This window comes from Bubalus bubalis, chromosome 4 (genome assembly GCF_019923935.1).
Source record: "Bubalus bubalis isolate 160015118507 breed Murrah chromosome 4, NDDB_SH_1, whole genome shotgun sequence".
Lineage (NCBI taxonomy): Eukaryota > Metazoa > Chordata > Mammalia > Artiodactyla > Bovidae > Bubalus > Bubalus bubalis.
Window position 1 is genome coordinate 105,498,393 of NC_059160.1, and position 20,169 is coordinate 105,518,561.

Genomic DNA, 20,169 nt, shown 5'->3' on the forward strand with positions numbered 1-20,169 from the left:
GCAGTCACCATCTGCAGTGATTTGGAGCCCAAAAAAATCAAGTCTGACACTATTTCCACTGTTTCTCCATCTATTTCCCATGAAGTGATGGGACTGGATGCCATGATCTTTGTTTTCTGAATGTTAAGCTTTAAGCCAACTTTTTCACTCTCCACTTTCACTTTCATCAAGAGGCTTTTTAGTTCCTCTTCACTTTCTGCCATAAGGGTGGTGTCATCTGCATATCTGAGGTTATTGATATTTCTCCCGGCAATCTTGATTCCAGCTTGTGCTTCTTCCAGTCCAGCGTTTTTCATGATGTACTCTGCATATAAGTTAAATAAGCAGGGTGACAATATACAGCCTTGACGTATTCCTTTTCCTATTTGGATCCAGTCTGTTGTTCCATGTCCAGTTCTAACTGTTGCTTCCTGATCTGCATACAGATTTCTCAAGAGGCAGGTCAGGTGGTCTGGCATTCCCATCTCTTTCAGAATTTTCCACAGTTTATTGTGATCCACACAGTCAAAGGCTTTGGCATAGTCAATAAAGCAGAAATAGATGTTTTTCTGGAACTCTCTTGCTTTTTCCATGATCCAGAGGATGTTGGCAATTTCATCTCTGGTTCCTCTGCCTTTTCTAAAACCAGCTTGAACATTAGGAAGTTCACGGTTCACATATTGCGGAAGCCTGGCTTGGAGAATTTTGAGCATTACTTTACTAGCATGTGAGATCAGTGAAATTGTGTGGTAGTTTGAGCATAGGGTTATTAAATTAAAATAACTTTAATATTTGCTTTACTTTCTTTACTATCTTGACTGTATACTCATATGGAAGCTGTTAAAACAAGTGTGTTTAAATACTAAATGTTTTTTTATGTGGCATTTCAGCACATAAAGGAAAGAATGCCTATTTTGGTATTTGATTCCCGTTTGTGATAGATTTGGTGACAGGACAAAAACATGGTTTTATTTTATTTTTGATTTAATTACCAACCTATAAATCAGTTGAAGTAATAAAACCATTTTCATGGGAAATGGTTTCTTTTAGTCACTAAGATAAAAAGCTAAGGTGTCAGGTGACAAAATACGTTTAATGTCTTGCTTACTTAATTCAACCAGGGGAAGACCAACAGGTTTGAGGAAAAGTAGGAGAATCCCGGGGACAGGGAAGCCTGGTGGGCTGCCGTATATGGGGTCGCACAGAGTCGGACATGACTGAAGTGACTTAGCAGCAGCAGCATATGTGTGATGGGCTTCCCAGGTGGCGCTAGTGGTAAAGAAACTGCCTGCCAGTGCAGGAGACGTGAGATGTGGGTTCAATCCCTGGCTTGGGAAGGTCCCTGGAGAAGGAAATGGCAACCTACTCCAGTATTCTTGCTTGAAGAATCCCATGGACAGGAGTCTGGCGGGTTATAGTCCATGGGGTTGCCAAAAGTAGGACATGACTGAAGCAACTTAGCCCAGCACACACAGCCTGTGTGATAAATCTACCTGAGAGGTAAGAATCAATACATGGAGTTGGTGGTACACTACCCATCACTCCACTGAACCTGCAAGCTCCTTAGCTAGTCTTTAATATCACAGATTAATTATTTACCAAATCAGCCACAAGCAGCTAAGTACTACCCTGCTTTATATTTCACAACAAATTATCCCATTTGCAAGATGGGCAGAAGATGAATTCTGATATTCAGACCTTTTGCCTTATGCACTTTATTGACCATACTATTGAGGAAGAGGCTATCTTGGCTGAAAACTCAGGTTTCTTTCTGTTTGATACAGTATTAGTCTTGGTGGAAAACTCTAAAGGATTTCATAGTTAGTTATCAGTTAGCAAAAATGGCTCTTGCTCCTTACTTTTATATGTAAAGAAAATCAAGATGCCCTTCCAAGAATTGTCCCCTGTCTTCTAATTACAAGTGCTAGAGAGTGATATTATAAAACACCAATGGACTTCATCATTTTGAGATGGCTGTTGGAGGTTAAAAGGTGGTACTATGCATGCAGTATAGCTTTGAGCATCTAGGTATTTGTCTAACAGTCTCAACTTGCGTAAATCGTATTCATCATTTGAGGTACTGTATGAATAACACAATAAAAAGTAATAGACCAATATAAGTTGATCTGTCTGGAGATATTACTTAAAGCACAATGATTAAGCTTGAGAGTGAAAGGGAGGATGTTAGTTGCTCAGTCATGTCCGACTCTTTGCCACCCAGTGGACTATAGCCTGCCAGGCTCCTCTGTCCAAATGATTTCCCAGGCAAGAATTCTGAAGTGGGTAGCCATTCCCTTCTCCAGAGTATCTTCCTGACCCAGGGATCAGACCCAGCTCTCCCACATTGTAGGCAGATTCTTTACCATCTGAGTGACCAGGGTAGCTCTGATTAAGTTTAGTAAGTGTTATAATATAGAAACTACCAGCTCAGGTTTTGAAGCCAATTTGACTATGAAGCCTGGCTCTTTCCCTCACTATACAGGTGATCTTTCACAAGTTAACTTACTATTTCTGGCTTCATTTCCACACCTGTAAAATGAGGGTAATAATTGTGCTTGCTGCTGCTGCTGCTAAGTCGCTTCAGTCGTTATCTGACTCTGTGCAACCCCATAGACGGCAGCCTACCAGGCTCCCCCATCCGTGGGATTCTCCAGGCAAGAACATTGGAGTGGGTTGCCATTTCCTTCTCCAATGCATGAAAGTGAAAAGTGAAAGTGAAGTCGCTCAGTCCTGTCCAACCCTTAGCGACCCCATGGACTGCAGTCTTCCAGGCTCCTCCGTCCATGGGATTTTCCAGGCAAGAGTACTGGAGTGGGGTGCCATTCCCTTCTCCAATAATTGTGCTTACCACGCTGGATTCTTATAAGGAATAAATGAGTGACTACATGTAACATGGATAGAAGTGTGCCCGGCAAGTAGTAAATGCTCAGTTGTATTTTAACTAGGACTATTTTAATTTCCAGGACTGTAGAGTAATTTGAGTCAGAAGAAATGGCTAGGTATCTACTAACATGTCATGTGCACATACCTGAGAAAATGTTCCCAATGAGTCCAGTCTTCATTCATTCTCTTTTTTTTCTTCTAGTCATTCACACATACATAAACCTATTCACACACCAGGATTTCATGCAGGTGTTAAAGTGCATTTTCAGTCCTTCAGGAAACATTCTCAAGTCATTAGTGCCTGAATGCTGTTAGTCATCTTAGGGTTTGAATTTTGATAATTCTGTTTTATAATCTCACGCATCGATGCTTTACATTACATACTCCTTTGTAGAATCAACTCATGTCTCAAAGTCTGAAAATCACCTGTAAGAGAGTAGAGATTTTCTACCAACTACCATATTAAAGGAAATTCTTATACATGGAAATTATTTAAGAGGTGTATAGACACTGAGATAAATGACTTGAAAAAAAATCATTAATATTTACTTCTTCAACAGAAAAGGTACCAGAACAATTTGAACAGATTCCAAAATCTATTCAATACCATTATTCATTTTCTTTTTAATGAGAGAAATATAATGAATGGCCTCATCTTTAAAAAGGGCATTAATCACCACTTGGTAGTATCTGGTTGGAAAAAACTCCAGATATGAAATTTGAATTTAGCACGTCCATTTTAAAGATTATCTAATGAATAATTTGCATATGTATTCTCATTTAGATATGAGTACAGGTTTCTTATTAGACTTTATCAATAATAGAGTCTAATATTAACATTGTCAATTGATTTAGTACATTTTTAAGTCACTGGGCATATGTCTTAAGTTGAGATTTAGCTGTAAAATAATATGTATATATATTTAAGTATGAAGACTTTACTATGAAAAAATAGCACATATTTTTTATAATAGCTATTATCTTTTTTTTTTAAATTAGTGTTCAGTCAGTTCAGTTCAGTTGCTCAGTCGTGTCCGACTCTTTGCGACCCCATGAGTCACAGCATCCCAGGCCTCCCTGTCCATCACCAACTCCAGGAGTTTACTTAAACTAATGTCCATCGAGTGGGTGATGCCATCCAACCATCTCATCCTCTGTCGTCCCCTTCTCCTCCTGTCCCCAATCCCTCCCAGCATCAGGGTCTTTTCCAGTGAGTCAGCTCTTCGCATGAGGTGGCCAAAGTATTGGAGTTTCAGCTTTAGCATCAGTTCTTTAAATGAACAACCAGGACTGATCTCCCTTAGAATGGACTGGTTGGATCTCCTTGCAGTCCAAGGGACTCTCAAGTGTCTTCTCCAACACCACAGTTCAAAAGCATCAATTCTTTGGCACTCAGCTTTCTTTATAGTCCAACTCTCACATCCATACATGACCACTGGAAAAACCATAGCCTTGACTAAACAGACCTTTGTTGGCAAAGTAATGTCTCTGCTTTTTAATATGCTATCTAGGTTGGTCATAACTTTCCTTCCAAGGGGCAAGTGTCTTTTAATTTCATGGCTGCAATCACCATCTGCAGTGATTTTGTTGTTACCTACCCCTTAACAGAGTTTTGGAAAACCAAAAATTACTTGTTTCCCGAGGTGAACTTTTTTCTATAACATATATATGGGAAAAAATACCATTTGTCTGTGGTAGATGTTCTTTTTCTTTTTTCTTCTCTTTCAGTCTAAGCAGGCATTTCTTCTTCCTGTTGTTACTTAGGGAAAAAGTCAGTTTAGTGTCATATCATCTCATTCATTTTGATTTATCAGATTTGAAATGCATGATTTAGATGAGTTTGAGTAAAATTTAATAAATGACTTCATTAACATTTTGTGAATAAGACTTCCAGGAGCCTTTGAAACCTATTTGAGAAAATATTTTAAGGAATCAGTTATTTTTACAAAAAGTAAAGTTGTTTTGTCTTTTCAATAAAATGAAACTAAAGCTATTCATTGATATCCTTACTTTTTTTCATAATTATTTTTTATCAGAAACTATTGGTAGCAGTCAAATTCAGGTTTCTGATACCAGAAAGCTTAAAGTAATGAAATTGCATTTTCTCTAAAGTCTTTTATAATTATACGTATGGAAGTTTAAATGTCATCTTTCATGAGATAATCAGAATTAGTGTATTCTCTACTGTGGCTGTTGAAAATATAATCTATTTTATTTGTTCTTCTCTCTATAGGTGCCTATCTTTTGCCATATTTAATACTACTACTGGTAATAGGTATTCCCCTTTTCTTCCTGGAACTTTCTGTGGGTCAAAGAATTCGGCGAGGAAGCATTGGTGTGTGGAATTACATAAGCCCTCAACTGGGAGGGATTGGATTTGCAAGTTGTGTTGTAAGTTTCCTGGTATGGTATATGCCATATGATTTTTTACAGGGTTTGTAATTATATAGTCTGAAGTTAAAAGCAACCTTGGAGTGTGTATTTCTCTACTCAACTCTTTAATCATGTGTTAAAAAAACCACTCCTGGAGCTTGCACTAATACCCAAAATATGCTGTAATGTGAATGTAGTACAGTCTTGTTAATGCATTTTCTTAAGGCCTATGAGAGTCATCATTTTAGAAAAGACAATGTGTCTCAAATAAAAATTTAAAAAGTTTTTTTTTAAGTATTAAGTGGGCTTTGATGCATCTCATCTCATTGTTTCAAAGGTAGGGGCAAGAGAATTTTAATGTAATCACACTATTTTGTTTTGCAGGTATGCTTTTTTGTGGCTCTCTACTACAATGTCATCATTGGCTGGAGTCTGTTTTATTTTTCTCAATCTTTTCAGCAGCCTCTGCCTTGGGATCAATGTCCTTTGGTGAAAAATGCTTCACACACTTGTAAGATATCTACAATGTAGAGTTTTTGTATCTAAAGATCATAAAGTTAGTAAAGCCGGGAGCTTTCAAGATATTTTTTCTAAAATCTTTTGAAGTGATTATAACAAACTTTCTTGAAATACTCAGAAAGATAGATGTTTGGCATCATTTATTTAGCTCTTTATTTTATTGTGTTATTTTATGTTATTTTATTGTGCCCCAGGATGTTAGGATAAAAAATTATCAGCCTTCAGTTACAAACTTAGACAATATTTTATTTTGTTCGTCTTTATTGATGTCTTACATTTGCATTAAAATAAACAAGAGGAGAAAAAGAATAATTTAGATTGAAGAAATTGTTTTTATGTCTTGGGTTCTGTTGTTCTATGTTTTTCTTATCTCTTAATTTTATATCCTAGAATATAAAGAATAATTCTGTAGCACTGTCCGGTAGATATAGAATGTAACATACATATGTAGTCTAAAATGTCCTTAGTAGCCATATTTACAAAAAGTAAAAAGGGACAGTTGAGATATTTTATTTAGTCCAATATAGCTAATATATTAATATTCTAACATAAATTTAATGTAAAATAGTAATGTAATCATTTACATTGCTTTTCTCATACTAAATCTCCAAAAACCCCTTTGTATTTTATGTTTACAGCACAAGTCACTTGAGACTAGCTCCATTTCTAAGGTCACATATGTGAAGCAGCTAGCATTTTTGATGGCTCTGCCCCCAGGAAGTCAATCAGATAATTTTGGGGGCCAAAGGGGCTATAAAATTGATATGTTTTAATCACCTTGATAAAAGCTGGTGCTTTCATGCTCAGTCTTGTCTGACTGTCTGTGACACTTTGGACTATATAGCCCTCCAGGCTCCTCTGGGATCTTCCAGGGATCTTCCATGGGATCTTCCAGGCAAGAATACTGGAATGGGTTGCCATTTCCTCCTCCAGGGGATCTAACCAGGGGAACCCCATCTCCTGTGTCTCCTGCATTGCAGGCAGATTCTTTACTTGCTGAACCATCAGGAAAGCCCCTGATAAAAGCCTCACACATTCCTATTTTAGAAATGTGTAACAAGATAATCATCAAAGAGGATTTGTGTTTGTTGATTTTTTTTTTCATATTTTTGCACAGGAGATTTCATTTGAATTTAAATGCTTCTGTAGAATAGTAGTACTTTTCTAGGAAATGTTAAGAATTGATTTACAGGCTTACTGGGGGAAAAAATAGCCTCGTTACTCTTTCTTGTCTGAAATGATTGTATTACCTTTCTTTCTACAGTTGTAGAGCCAGAATGTGAAAAAAGTTCCGCCACTACCTATTATTGGTACAGAGAAGCACTGAATATTTCCAGTTCCATTTCTGAAAGTGGTGGCTTAAACTGGAAGATGACCATCTGCTTGCTAGCTGCCTGGGTTGTGGTGTGCTTGGCTATGATCAAAGGCATTCAGTCTTCTGGAAAAGTTAGTATGTCAGAGCCCCTCCTGCTTCTGCTAAACATCTAATCGCCATTCCTGGGAACTATTCCCACCCCCGGCCCCTCTCAACCCCATATAAATAAATCTGTCTGAGCAAGCTGCAAGTAACACTTCAATCTAGGCAGTTAATTAAAGACTGGTAAAAAGTGGTATTTTTTTAAAAAATGTGTTTAGACCAAGGAAAGGACACAAATAAAGATGTAAGTTTTTTATAATGAAATCTAAAGTTGTTTATAATCTTTCCCTCTTCTATCAAGATCTGTTTTGAACTTTTTTGTCAACACTTAACAGTCCTTTCGTTTTGCTGGTATTCAGCTGAACCTAATGTTTTAGTTGTCTGATTAGTTCCAATCATGGAAATTGGGAAATGTAGTAGAATAAAGAACTTGTTTATGTTATTTGTGTTATATCATTTCTTTCTCTGCTCTAGGTGCTCTAGGGAATAGTTGCTTATAAGGTTTTAAAAGTCCATTGTGGAGTGTTTCTTAAATATCTGAACATTAGGTAGTTATAATAATCTCAACAAGAAACTTAGAGTAATATAAAAGACTAAAGGGCGTGTGGCCAGGGCAAATGGAAAATTTTATGAGACTGTGGTTGAGAAAGACATTAAGTGAGTTCTAGATACCCTAGGAAGTCAATCAGATAATTTTTTTAAAAGGATGTATTAGGAAAGTAATTGTTATTCACTATTTTGCTTTCATAGTACATTCTCCCCTCCCCATTGCCATTGTTTTAAAGCTCTCTATTTCTTTTGTCTGGATCACAGCAGGAGTTAATTTTGGTTCTTCTCTCTGCCCTGTAGCAGTCCATCTCTGTTGTTTTTTCTTTCCCAAGTATAGGTCTGATCATGTATCTTTCCAGGTTAATATATTGCCACTTACCATCATATACTGACTAATAAGAGGAGGAATAATTGTATTAATATAGCACCAGTAGTAAAAGCAGCAGCAGCAGTGGTAATAGTGGTAATAAATGACTATGAAGATGATTCTGACAATGATCAGAGCAAGAACAATAACAGAAGCCAATATTTATTACATGTTTACTTTGTACTAGGCACTATGAAAAGTGCTTCATATACTTTATCCCATTTAAATCTGAAAAAAAAAAAACCAAAAAACCAAAACAAAAACCTCTAAGGAGTAATTGCTACTCTCAGACCTGCTTTACAGATAAAAAGCAAGTTTGTGGAAACAGGTAACTAGCCCAAAGAATAATGGTTAGTAAATGTTGGTACCTGGAGTCAAACCTAGCTCTATCTGAAGCTAATGCCCACGTTATTGAATTGCAATGCTGTACCCTCTCTCGCTGTGACAGCTTTCCCCCACTAAATAGTGAACTCTTTCAGGCAAAGTCTGTCTACTTCATCTTTGCTTCTTGTTGGTTCATATTTAATTAGAAGTGTTTGACAGTTTTTACAGCTTGTAAATCACAGTTGATTTTACATTTCGCTTCCTAATGGAACTTCTTTACCATTTTCCTTTGCAGAAATGAATATGGTAGATAACACGCCTGAGTATTTTTTGGTCTTTTATAAATGTTAGTGTATTCTGTGATTAAATAAGTTCAATTAGTTGGTTCCACTTGATGTGTCTTCTATAATGTCACAGCCCCAATATAGTCAGGTTTTAAATAAAGGAATAGATTCCTAAGCCAAATCTAACCACATTTATAGGCTTCCTAAGATAATATCATTTGATAGAATAAAAACCAACTGTGGCGAGCCAGGGAAGACCAAAGATCCCTCTGCTCAAGTCTTAATACCACATTTTATTTTTTCTTTGTCTGAGTATGTGTCTTATCATTTAAAGAAAATACTCATACTTTGTTATCACATATTTGGGATGTTTTTCTTATGTAAAATAACTTTTCTAGAAAATCTAATACAATTTGTAGACTATATGTGATTTATTATTTCAATGAGAAGGCTTAGGGAGAGGCTAGCTTCCCAGGAGATTTTGAAGAAAAAATTTAGTAGGCACAGATAAGAGAGAAACTATAAGTAATATGAACAAAGTTATGAAAGTCTAAATGTATATTTGCTCATTCTGAACCAATGAGCTGAATACAATAAGAAACTTATTAGGAATATATGTAAACCTCTATTTGTCTGCCAAACAAAAAAGTCTCTGAATAAACACACCGATGCAGTATAGAGAAATATGGTTTAAGGATAATGAAGTTTAAGGTTAGTATGTGGGAAAAAAAACAACTAAGAGTATTTAGCAGCTAAAAGTCTTCGCCAACACACACACACACACACAAACAGAATGCTAATTTCAAACTGCATGAATTAAGACAGGAATGTGACAGTCTCATTCTCCTTTAGGTCAGGTAAGCACAAGTCAATTGAATTACACCTGTAATACTGGATTTTTACCAAAATCCTTATTTTCTCCTTGGTTACGGAGAAGAGTTATCTTAGCTTCTTAATCACAATCTTCAAGTAGTTGAAGAAAAAGGAATAAGCCTTACTCATCCCATGTAGTCACATGGTCAAATCCTGGGGATTCTGGAGAGTGGTGGGGTGGTGGGGACTCTTCACCGAAAGGAAGATCTTTGGGGAACAAGCCTGCTAACAATGAAATTAGTTGTCTGCAGCGGTAGACACTCACTAGCGGAGGTGGTCCAGTGGACATTGTATGGCTGCATGTCCTTTGTTGGATCCTCTGTGAAGGGGATGCCTGCCTCCAGGGAGATGGATAGACATGAGAAGCTCCAGGCTTTCTTTATCTTTACAGGTAATGTCTTCTACTGGTACTGCTTTGCTATCAGTACTACTAATGTGCCAAGTAAACAATCTGCATACATTAGCTTGTTTAATCTTTCTATCAGCCAGATGATTTACATGTTCATATCCCCATTTGACTACAAAGTTAAGCTTAGGAAGAATAAATAGAATTAAACAACTGGTAAGTAGCAGAGCTAGAACTGGGCTATGAAGTCCTCAGAAAGGATGACTGTCTGAAGGTGTGTTAAAACATTTTAATATAAAAAAAGAAAAATAACTAAATGATTTAATATGTTTACTGTTTTTCCATAGTTGAGTAGAACGAAAGTATTTTCATGTAACATTTTGATTTGTAAACTTATCTCTTTTATTGAATGTCCTTGCTGTGAAAGGCAGTTCAGTTTTGGAATTCTCCAGGCCAGAATACTGGAGTGGGTAGCCTTTCCCTTCTCCAGGGGATCTTTCCAACCTAGGGATCAAACCCAGGTCTCCCACATTGCAGGCGGATTCTTTACTAGCTGAGCCACAGCTAGTCGGAAGCACTTTTAAGGCCCAGGGAGTGTTAAAACCAGCCAAAGAAACATATTTCATTGTTTTAGTTCCCAGTTCTTAAGAAAAATACTTGAGTCATTCATGTACTCACTGAACTCATGTTTATTGAGCACTATTATTTGCTGGGCACTGATCTAACTCTGGAAGTGCAGCGGCGAACAAGGCAGAAAAATTTCTGTCCTCATGGAATGTCCATCCTAGTGGAAGAGGCAGGCAAGAAATCATAAAATATTAACAGGTAACAATGCAAAAAATGAGAAAGTGCTGGAGGGGTAGCGTTTTACATATAGTCAATTAGATAGAATTTAAACTATTTTTAATAATATTATGCAACTGGCAATTTTAGTATTCTGAGACTCATTAAATGAGAAGAATTTGTGTTTAAAAACACAAAATGGATACCTCTGTAAAATACTGACGTAAGACGCATCTTTAAATCTCAGAATTAATAAGTAAATACTTAATAAGTAAATATTCTAATAAGTAAATGTTCAATAAGTAAATATTAATAAGTAAATAATAAGTAATAAGTAAATATTTAATAAGTAAATATTACATAAGTAAATAATAAAAGTAAATATAAGTAAATATTCAATAAGTAAATATTTTAATAAGTAAAGCTTTCATTTAATAAATAATAATTTGATAGTAAATAATTTAATAAGTAAATATTTAATAAGTAAATATTTTGTTCTTTTACCTGCTCACAGAAGAAGAAAATTCAGGTGTGACCTACCTAATACTGCTTAAATGTTTTCATGTTTAAAATCTTGACTGTCACTTTTCTTTATGTTATATCCAACACGAAAGCTTCATGTTCGTTTTTGGACGAAACTAAGCTAGAATCTTATCACTGAAGCCAGATGAGTGTCTTTAAGAACTCAAATACTTGCTGAATTAATAAATGAAGCTTGAATTGTCTGACCATATAATTAGTACATCATTTTTTTAAGTACTATAGAATAAAGGTGAGGGTTTTCTTTTTTTTAGAGAATGTGTACAGAAAGGAAAATTTCCTATGAATTGGCTCTTAATGTACAATATTTTTGAGTATCAAAGAATGTGCAAAGGATAATAGGCCACCCCACCTTTATTCACATAGTACCTATAACTGAATGGTGAGACAGATAATTACAGCAGAATACATGCAGTAAAGAGCTGCAAATAATCAGTGCATGATAGCATAGAGGCCGCCACTGAAAGTAACAGGATTTGGGGGAGCGCTTCACAGAGGAGGTAGATTTGGGGCTAGAGTTTGATGGTTGAAGAAGAGTTCACCAGCAAGTTCAGAGAGAAGACACCAGAGGCATGGAAAACAGCAAGTGCAAAACTCAGTAACCCTGTGTGACTTTTACATACAGTTTGTGTAGCCTGTGGGAGGTGAGGCTTGAAAGGTTAAGTTGACTGCAGGTATTAAAGTATTTACGGACACTGGGAAAATGACTGGCTGTAACTTAACAGTGTGAAGTATTTGAGGGTTTTTTAGCAGTTCATTAACACCATCAGATCTTTAGAAAGATCATTCTGGTAGTAGTGTGGGTGATGAATTTCTGAGATGGAGAGGAGAGCTGCAGGGAAAATCTAGAGACAAAATGAGCAGGAAGCTGATAGTGAAGTGACACGTCATTGAGGATGAAAGCAAAGGGGCTTGCATGAAATTTGGGGTCTGTTTGGAATCAGTTGGTTATGGGATGTGGAAAAAGAACCATATTCTGGTGATTTAGAGTTGTTTAGCGTGGGCAAATACAGCTCCAGGAAGAATCATTGACTTTATTAGCTTCTAATTTGAAATTATGTTAAAAATATACCGAGGAATATCATATCAATTGGAAAAAAAATAATTACCAAACTATCCAGATTATTGCAGTGTGCAGCCTTCATTTTCACTTGTAAAATAAATGGGTTAATAGAAGTCCTTGTCACTTTGTTGTTTAGTCACTTATTCAGGTCTGACTCTTTTGTGACCCCATGCAGCCCACCAGACTCCTCTGTCCATGGTATTTCCCAGGCAAGAATACTGGAGTGGGTTCCCAAAGGCACCAAATTTGAGTTCTGTTAAAAAAAAAAAAAAAAGATAAACTATTGTGCAGAACTTAATCCACCCTTTTAATTAGCTTCAAAATTTGAAAGAAAAATCATAAAAGGAATAGCTGCAATTTAAGTGAGACCAAGGCTACTTGAATAGATATTGTAGACCCGCAAAGTTAAAGGATGCTAAAAGTAGGCAGAAAGAATGAAAAGCAGTCCATCTGAAAGCATTCTGATTTTTAGAAAACAAGAAATGTGGATAAATGGATGCAATTTAAAATTTAGACCATTTGAATTGATTGAAAAATTATATTTCTTTATAATTAAGTTAGAATATAATTACTTTTAGAGAAATATAGGTTCCTAATTATGCAGAGATTTTATTTGTAATATTTTTAATAATATTGAAATACAGTTACAAAGTATACAGAATAGAAGTTCAAATTATTGTGCTGACTTCTCTGTTGTCTGTCTACAATTATTATAGGATTCAGTATCTCTGACCTGCCTGAGTTATCCTCTGCTATGGCAGTTTTTCAGTTTTTTCCTCCATTCTTCTCACCTTCCCTCTATTCCTTCCCCCACAGATACATATCATATACCTAATATGTGTTAACCATTCTGTTAGATGTTTGGAATTTGGTAGTGAGCAAGAGAGAAAAGGCCCTTGCATTCACCGAGCTTATATTTCAGTAAGGGAGACTGAAAATTAACAAGTAAACACAGATGACAATTTCCTCAGTGTTAAGTGCTGTCAAACCAAATCAAAATAATATCATTGAAGGTTCATGGGACATAGGGAAGGGCATTTGGGGGCCTATTGGATGGGAAAAAAAGTCTTATTCTGAGTGTTCTATGAAGATTTGCAACGATGAAGATGAGAGCTTGGTTTCCCTCAGGGCTGGAGCTCAGAGAGGAGTGGGAGGGCAGGCAGGTAGGCAGCCTAGTGTAAGGCTTTGCAGGACAGAGCCATTTGCCTTTTGTTCCTACTGTATTAGAGATTTCTGGAGAGCATGTAAGTAGGGAGTGAAATAGCCCGGGTGGGAGTCTGGAAGCCGGGAAATTAGAAACCGTGCAGAACTTCTGGATGTTTGACCTTAACGACTGTTGGGTGGTGGGGACAGCTTTGGGGGAAACCCAGGGTTTTAGGAACCATGTGGAGATGTCAAGGAGGTGGCATGTGTCTGGTGAGGACAGTTGCTTTTTTATGATAACATTTGTTTAATGATGAAGACTTCTGGGGTGGAAAGTAAAACCTTTATTATTCAAGTTCTGTAGGAGCCTTAACAGGGACCACTGTCTAGAAGGTTTACAGAATTATAATGGAACTTTGCTTAATTTTTTTTTTTAAAAAGGACTTTTGCTATCTAAAACTATAAAGTAGGTCTTGTTAAGGAGTCAGTGTCCTTTTGTTTCTCTTAACAAGACACTGCTTGTTTATGAACTGTGTGAACTGTGAGGAATTAACACTATTCAAGTTACATCACACCTGTGGGCTCTTTTGAAGGAGATTAAATAAGGAAGATTTCCCATTTTTCATTATATCCCAAATAGATCTTAATGAATCACACCAAATCAAAACTAATAAGCCATTCTGCTATGATGACTAAACAATGTATGAATAGTATTAATTATTATATTATAAAAGGGTCATTTTCACAGTATGAAGATATGAAGTGAAAGTGTTAGTCACTCAGTTGTGTTGAACTCTTTGCAACTCCATGGACTGCAGCCCGCCAGACTCCTGTCCATGGAATTTTCCAGGCAAGAATACTGGAGTGGATAGCCATTCCCTTCTCCAGGGAATCTTCCTGACCCAGGGATCAAACCCAGGTCTCCTGCATTGCAGGCAGATTCGTTACCATCTGAGCCACCAGAAAAGTGCAGTATAGAGCAGCACAAATAATCTTTAAGTATGAGAAAGAATATAGTTGTTAGTGTGTCTCACCTATTTTCATCTTTCTTTCTTTGCAGATCATGTATTTTAGTTCTCTGTTCCCATATGTGGTACTTATATGCTTCCTAATCAGAGCACTCCTTTTAAATGGTTCAGTTGATGGCATCCGTCACATGTTTACCCCTGAGGTATGTACTGTATTTCCAGTTAAGGCTTATGATCACAAAAGCTTTATGTTGTCAAACTATTCCCACAGTTAAATTTAAGGGATAATTGGTTGAACCTACGTACAACAATGTACACTAAACTATTAAATTATAACTGTTACGTTAACCAGCCTAGTAAAACCAAGGCTTTTAGATATCTATAATTATATCCAACTCTCTCCACTTTAAAATGTCGCACTTTATCCAGAGTAAGTTTCACTATTTAAACCTCAGAAGTTCCTCTTTTACAATAAATTAACTTCACATTTTTATACCGGTACGGTTTAGAACTTACCAATCTTGACTCTTTCTCTTCTGTTTCAGTGGTTTTTAATCTTTTGTGACATGGACTCCTTTGGAAAAAAAAAACAAACTGATAATAGGATCTTCTTACTAGAAAAAATAATGAGCATATTAATTTGCTTATTGTCTTAGGAGGTTGACAGAATTCCTAAAGTCCATGGACCCAGATTAAGAATGCTATTGCACTCGAAATCCTGTCTTGGAAAAAATTCAAGGTTTCTTGTTCTGTTTTGAGGTTTTGTATTTTTTAGAATAGTATTTATATTAGTGTCTTTGAGAAGTTCTGTAATTTTTATAAATGCATATGCATTTCAGGAAAATTCCATTAGGTTTCCTAAAAGGCTCAGAACTTAAACTCTGTCATTTAACTTAGAGCTGACCTCAATGTAGGGCTCATTGAGACTTGTCGTATTGGTTTGAGAGGAAACAGTCAAAAACGTATTTGAGGTGCATATAGATTTTGGATATTCACTGAAATGAAATCATACTTCAATTAGCGTGCTGTGCTAACACTATCATAATCAGACAATGAGTTATAAAGACACAATCTCAATTTAGTTCAGAAATTGGAAGTTGTCTGAGGAATGACTGCACCAAGCATCGTGCTAAGACGCTCGGGGAGAAGATTTTAGCCTCCCTGGAATTGTCACTCCTGGCAGCTGCCGTGGTCCTGTGAAAAAGAGGCTGTGTTTTTTGAGTATCTGGTTCCAAGTGGGGTTCTGTTCATTCTCAAGTAGCAAAAATGTTGACATTGTGATCTGCTTCTCTTCTATTGTTCAAAAGTCCTATAGGGTTGTTGGAATTTCTCAGTGAATAATTAGTTTACATTTATGAATTCAGCTATATTATCATTTAAATGAGCCACAAATGGGCCATACTTATAGTGACCACAAACATTTATTTTTTACAGTATGTTAAAAAAAAAAGTTTTCTGAGTTTAAAACAACTAGCTTTGATGTGGATTCCTGGAATTTCACATTTCTCTAAGTTGGTAATTGTTTGTGACATGACTCTAAATATTGGATTTAAATAGAGATTTTAGAATCTAGATACTTGAATATGACACTTTTACATGGTCCCCATGTTTAAAACTGCAGTACTTGGTTAACATTTTAAACCAGAACTGGAAATAACTATTAAAATACAGTGAATTACTTCTTCAGCTCACTTTGGACTATTGATAAGATTGGTATTAGGCCATTGTAGGATGTGATAGTTAATATAACAACAATAAAAAGTTGTCAATTTCCTTTAAATTTAAGTTGTTTATGTAAGGGAGAAAGTTCCTAAGTACACAAAATATTCACAGTGAATGGAGATTCAGTTTCTGAATTGGAAACGATCAGAATGTCTTTAGTAAATAGGTATTGTCTGCCATCTAGTGGTAAAAGTAGAGATAGTTGAATGCGTTCGATTTTCATTTGCTGATTGTGTCCAACTCTTTGAGACCTCGTGGACTGCAGCATGCCAGGCTTCCCTGTCCTTCACTATCTCTTGGAGTTTGCTCATGACCATTGAGTCAGTAATGCCATTCAACCATTTCATCCTCTGTCACCCCCTTCTCCTCCTGTCCTCAGTCTTTCCCAGCATCAGGGTCTTTTCCAATGCTTATCAGCGTAGCTGTTACTATAGTCCATACGTTAGCAGTTACTGAGGACTCAGTGTGCTAGGCAATGTGATGAGTAGTATTTACATGCTTTGTTACTCTCATCTTTCAGCTGAGAAAAATTAAACTCAGAGTGGACAGGCCACTTACCCTAGGATGCACTATTTTTAGATTATTAAATGACTGTCTATGGAAGTCATGTTCTTAACCACATCTGGCTTTGTTCCCGATAAAGGCAATTTCATTGCAAAGGTGAAAAGAGATAAAATACCAATTTAAATACTACTATTACTGAAATCAAAGTTAACTGTCTATTGAGGTCTTTGCCCAGTATGGCTAATATTAATTGTTCCATTTAAAAGGTTTAGTTACATACAGTGATAATTGTTTAAGAAGTAAAGCAGAGTTACTTGAAAAATATGTTCAGCACAGATTCCAAACTTTAAAACTTTGGATCTGAAACTGTCTTTAGAGATTATATGGTTGGATTACTTCAATTTTCAAAGGAAAAGCTTTCAGGTAACTACTAAATGAAAGAATAATACCTATGTGAATATGCAAAGTGCAAATAGTTCAACTCTACCCAGCTTATAATTATTACCTGCTTTGGCTGTTAGACTTCACCAGAAAACACAAAACTTAGGGCATTACTTAAATAAAATGTATAACTTTTATGGCTAACTGGTTTATGTTACTTTGGAAAGAAAACAAAGACATAAATAGAAATAAGTGAAGATAGTTCATTTCTCCCTCAAATAGTCCTTTGATTTGTCCTAAAGATATTTAAAATTTACCATATGATTTTTTTTCTCCATGTAAGTAACATCTCCATCTAAAGTTTCTGTAGTCTATGGCCTTTCTTATTCATTTTCCTTGTGCAATTCTTCAATGAAAAATTTGTTCTTTCTCCTTAAGAACAGATAATCCTCTGTTTTGAATTATCTTTGGGTGTGTGTCATTATGATATATTTAAACAACAGAATCAATTCCTTGTAGATTATTGAGAAATAATATTTTGCAGCTGACTTCTGTTCTGTTTAATTTTAAACAGCTTGAAATCATGCTGGAGCCGAAGGTGTGGAGAGAAGCTGCAGCTCAGGTGTTCTTTGCCTTAGGTCTGGGATTCGGTGGCGTCATCGCCTTTTCAAGCTACAACAAGAGAGACAACAACTGCCACTTCGATGCCGTCCTGGTGTCTTTCATCAATTTTTTTACCTCTATCCTGGCAACACTGGTGGTGTTTGCAGTTCTGGGCTTCAAAGCAAATGTCATAAATGAGAAATGCATTGCAGAGTATGGTCATTAATTTTCTTTTCATTTTATGGCATAATTGTATTTGAAAAAAATCTCCTTCCCAAATCCACAAGTGTTTATTAATGCTGTTTTACTTTTCAGAAATTCGGAAATGATCATAAAACTTGTGAAAATGGGCAACATTAGTCAAGATATTATTCCCCATCATATCAACTTTTCAGCTATTACTGCAGAAGATTATGACTTAGTTTATGACATCATTCAAAAAGTGAAAGAAGAAGAGTTTCCTGCGCTTCATCTCAATGCCTGTCAAATTGAAGATGAGCTCAATAAAGTTAGTAGTCTGTTTAAGCACTAAAACAATTCTCATTAACTTTAAAATATGCCTTACCCAGAAGACTTCTTTTAGGAAAAGGACCTTTAAAATGCCTGCAGAAGAGCATGCTGTTTCAAAATTCATCTTTATTTCAGAGAGCGTATTTTCTTAAATCAGAAAGGATTGCTTTACTATAAATAGTAGTTTCACTGATAAAGCCACAATAATTTAAAATAATTTAAAATATGAATGTAAATAAGGTGATTTTCACATAGAAAATGAAATTAGATACATTTGCTGGTATAATACTTAACACAAAACTTGAATTATGATGACCATTTACCTATTGCATAATTGTTTGGACACATGAATGATATCTCCCATCTTAATATTTGTGTTTGTTAAGTCATGATTAAGTCCTTTTTCTAGCCACTTTCATATACTTGAATAAAAACGATATAGGGGAATGTGAATTAATAGCTTTGCATAAATTGTCACCCTCTCTTTACTTTGCCAAAAAGGAAAATATAATGAAGAAATTGGCCATTAATCACGTGGTTTAAGATAGCTAAATGTACCTGAGACTAATTATAAAGAATCGTGTGCAGGAAGTTACAGATGAAGCCATCATTAACACAACAATCTTAAATTCCATAAGGAAAGATTTAAGTACTAACTTACTCTTAAATTTTTAAATTTTGGCTCTATCTGTGGTCTTAATGAGATAATATGATCACCCTGAATTTTGTTTAGAGGCACATTTCTTAGGAGACAACATGATGCTATCAGTGTGCTTATTTCCAGTAACTGCCCTGCATTATTCAGAGTTTCCCTGCCTTTTCATATACATAGCCAGTGCCGCACGTGGCTCTGACTAACGTGGCTATTCTGTATATCTTACAGGCTGTTCAGGGGACTGGTTTAGCTTTCATTGCCTTTACAGAAGCAATGACACATTTCCCCGCGTCTCCCTTCTGGTCAGTGATGTTCTTCCTCATGCTGGTAAATCTAGGGCTTGGCAGCATGTTTGGAACCATTGAAGGGATCATCACACCCGTTGTGGACACTTTCAAAGTGAGGAAAGAAATCCTCACCGGTGAGTTTTTATGTATTTGACTTTTCATTGAACTGATAGCAGGCCATTTTACTCTTGGTGACTGATCAGAGATGGAAATAGGAAAAGGGTTTATTTTTAAAGTCCACTTATTAATATGTTTCAGAAGTATTTGTTATTTAGGGATTTATGTAATAGGCAAGTGAAACTTAATGTAGATCATATTATTATTAATTACTTATTAGTTATCATTTATTATATTGCTCTTTATTAGTAGTAACGTCATTATGAAGTGCTGGTACTAGAACAAAGTCAAAGAATGTTCACATATAATTTTGTATTCAAGTTAAATAATTCTAAAAAAAAAAGTTCAGATCATTGGATTTTTCAAAAGTGTATAGCTGACATTGACAAACCTAAATTTAGTTTCCATTTGAAATATCAATTGTAGCCTTATAGGAGCTAATATATCTAGGAAGGAAAGATAATAACACGATTTATCAATATTGACAGTTGTTAATAAGTCCAATCTGCAAACAGTTATTAAAGTACTGGCTGTGTATTGCATCGTCCTTGCATTTGAGGGATAATAAGGATGTAAGAGAAATTACAACAGAGATGCAGACATATAGGAGAAACTCTCCTCTAATTATCAGAATAGGACTGATAATTAAAATCAACATGGGTAGATAAACTTGTCTCATGTAATATATTGACAGTGTGATAAAGACTTTACATGTTCTGCGAATTAAGAAGCAGCAAAGATTATCTAAATATATGAGGGAACTATCAGCAGAAGGCATGGAAATTGAATGAGAAAAGGCAATCTTCTCAGGTGTCAGAGGATAGTTTTAGTTAGTAAGAACACCCAAACAGAGACAAAGGAAGCAGCAAGGAAGCTGCCAGACCAGAGTGCAGCAACAGAGTTGGTAAGTGATGCAAAAATTAATTGGAAAAAAATATACAGATGATCTTGAATGCTGGCCAGTGGGGCACAAGCTCCT

The 20,169-nt window shown here is 35.9% G+C and overlaps 1 protein-coding gene across 5 annotated transcripts in view; it reads left to right on the forward strand.

The window, feature by feature from the left end:
* Positions 1 to 20,169, forward strand: part of SLC6A15 (solute carrier family 6 member 15) — a 56,421-nt gene that overhangs the window by 25,235 nt on the left and 11,017 nt on the right. For all 5 annotated transcript variants that reach the window (XM_006079514.4, XM_044941872.2, XM_044941871.2 and 2 more), the window contains 7 exons: positions 5,096 to 5,253; positions 5,620 to 5,746; positions 7,019 to 7,200; positions 14,504 to 14,614; positions 17,593 to 17,834; positions 17,937 to 18,129; positions 19,015 to 19,207. In XM_006079514.4, coding sequence (XP_006079576.2) covers positions 5,096 to 5,253; positions 5,620 to 5,746; positions 7,019 to 7,200; positions 14,504 to 14,614; positions 17,593 to 17,834; positions 17,937 to 18,129; positions 19,015 to 19,207 — 1,206 coding nt within the window. The remainder of the gene's footprint in view (positions 1 to 5,095; positions 5,254 to 5,619; positions 5,747 to 7,018; positions 7,201 to 14,503; positions 14,615 to 17,592; positions 17,835 to 17,936; positions 18,130 to 19,014; positions 19,208 to 20,169) is intronic.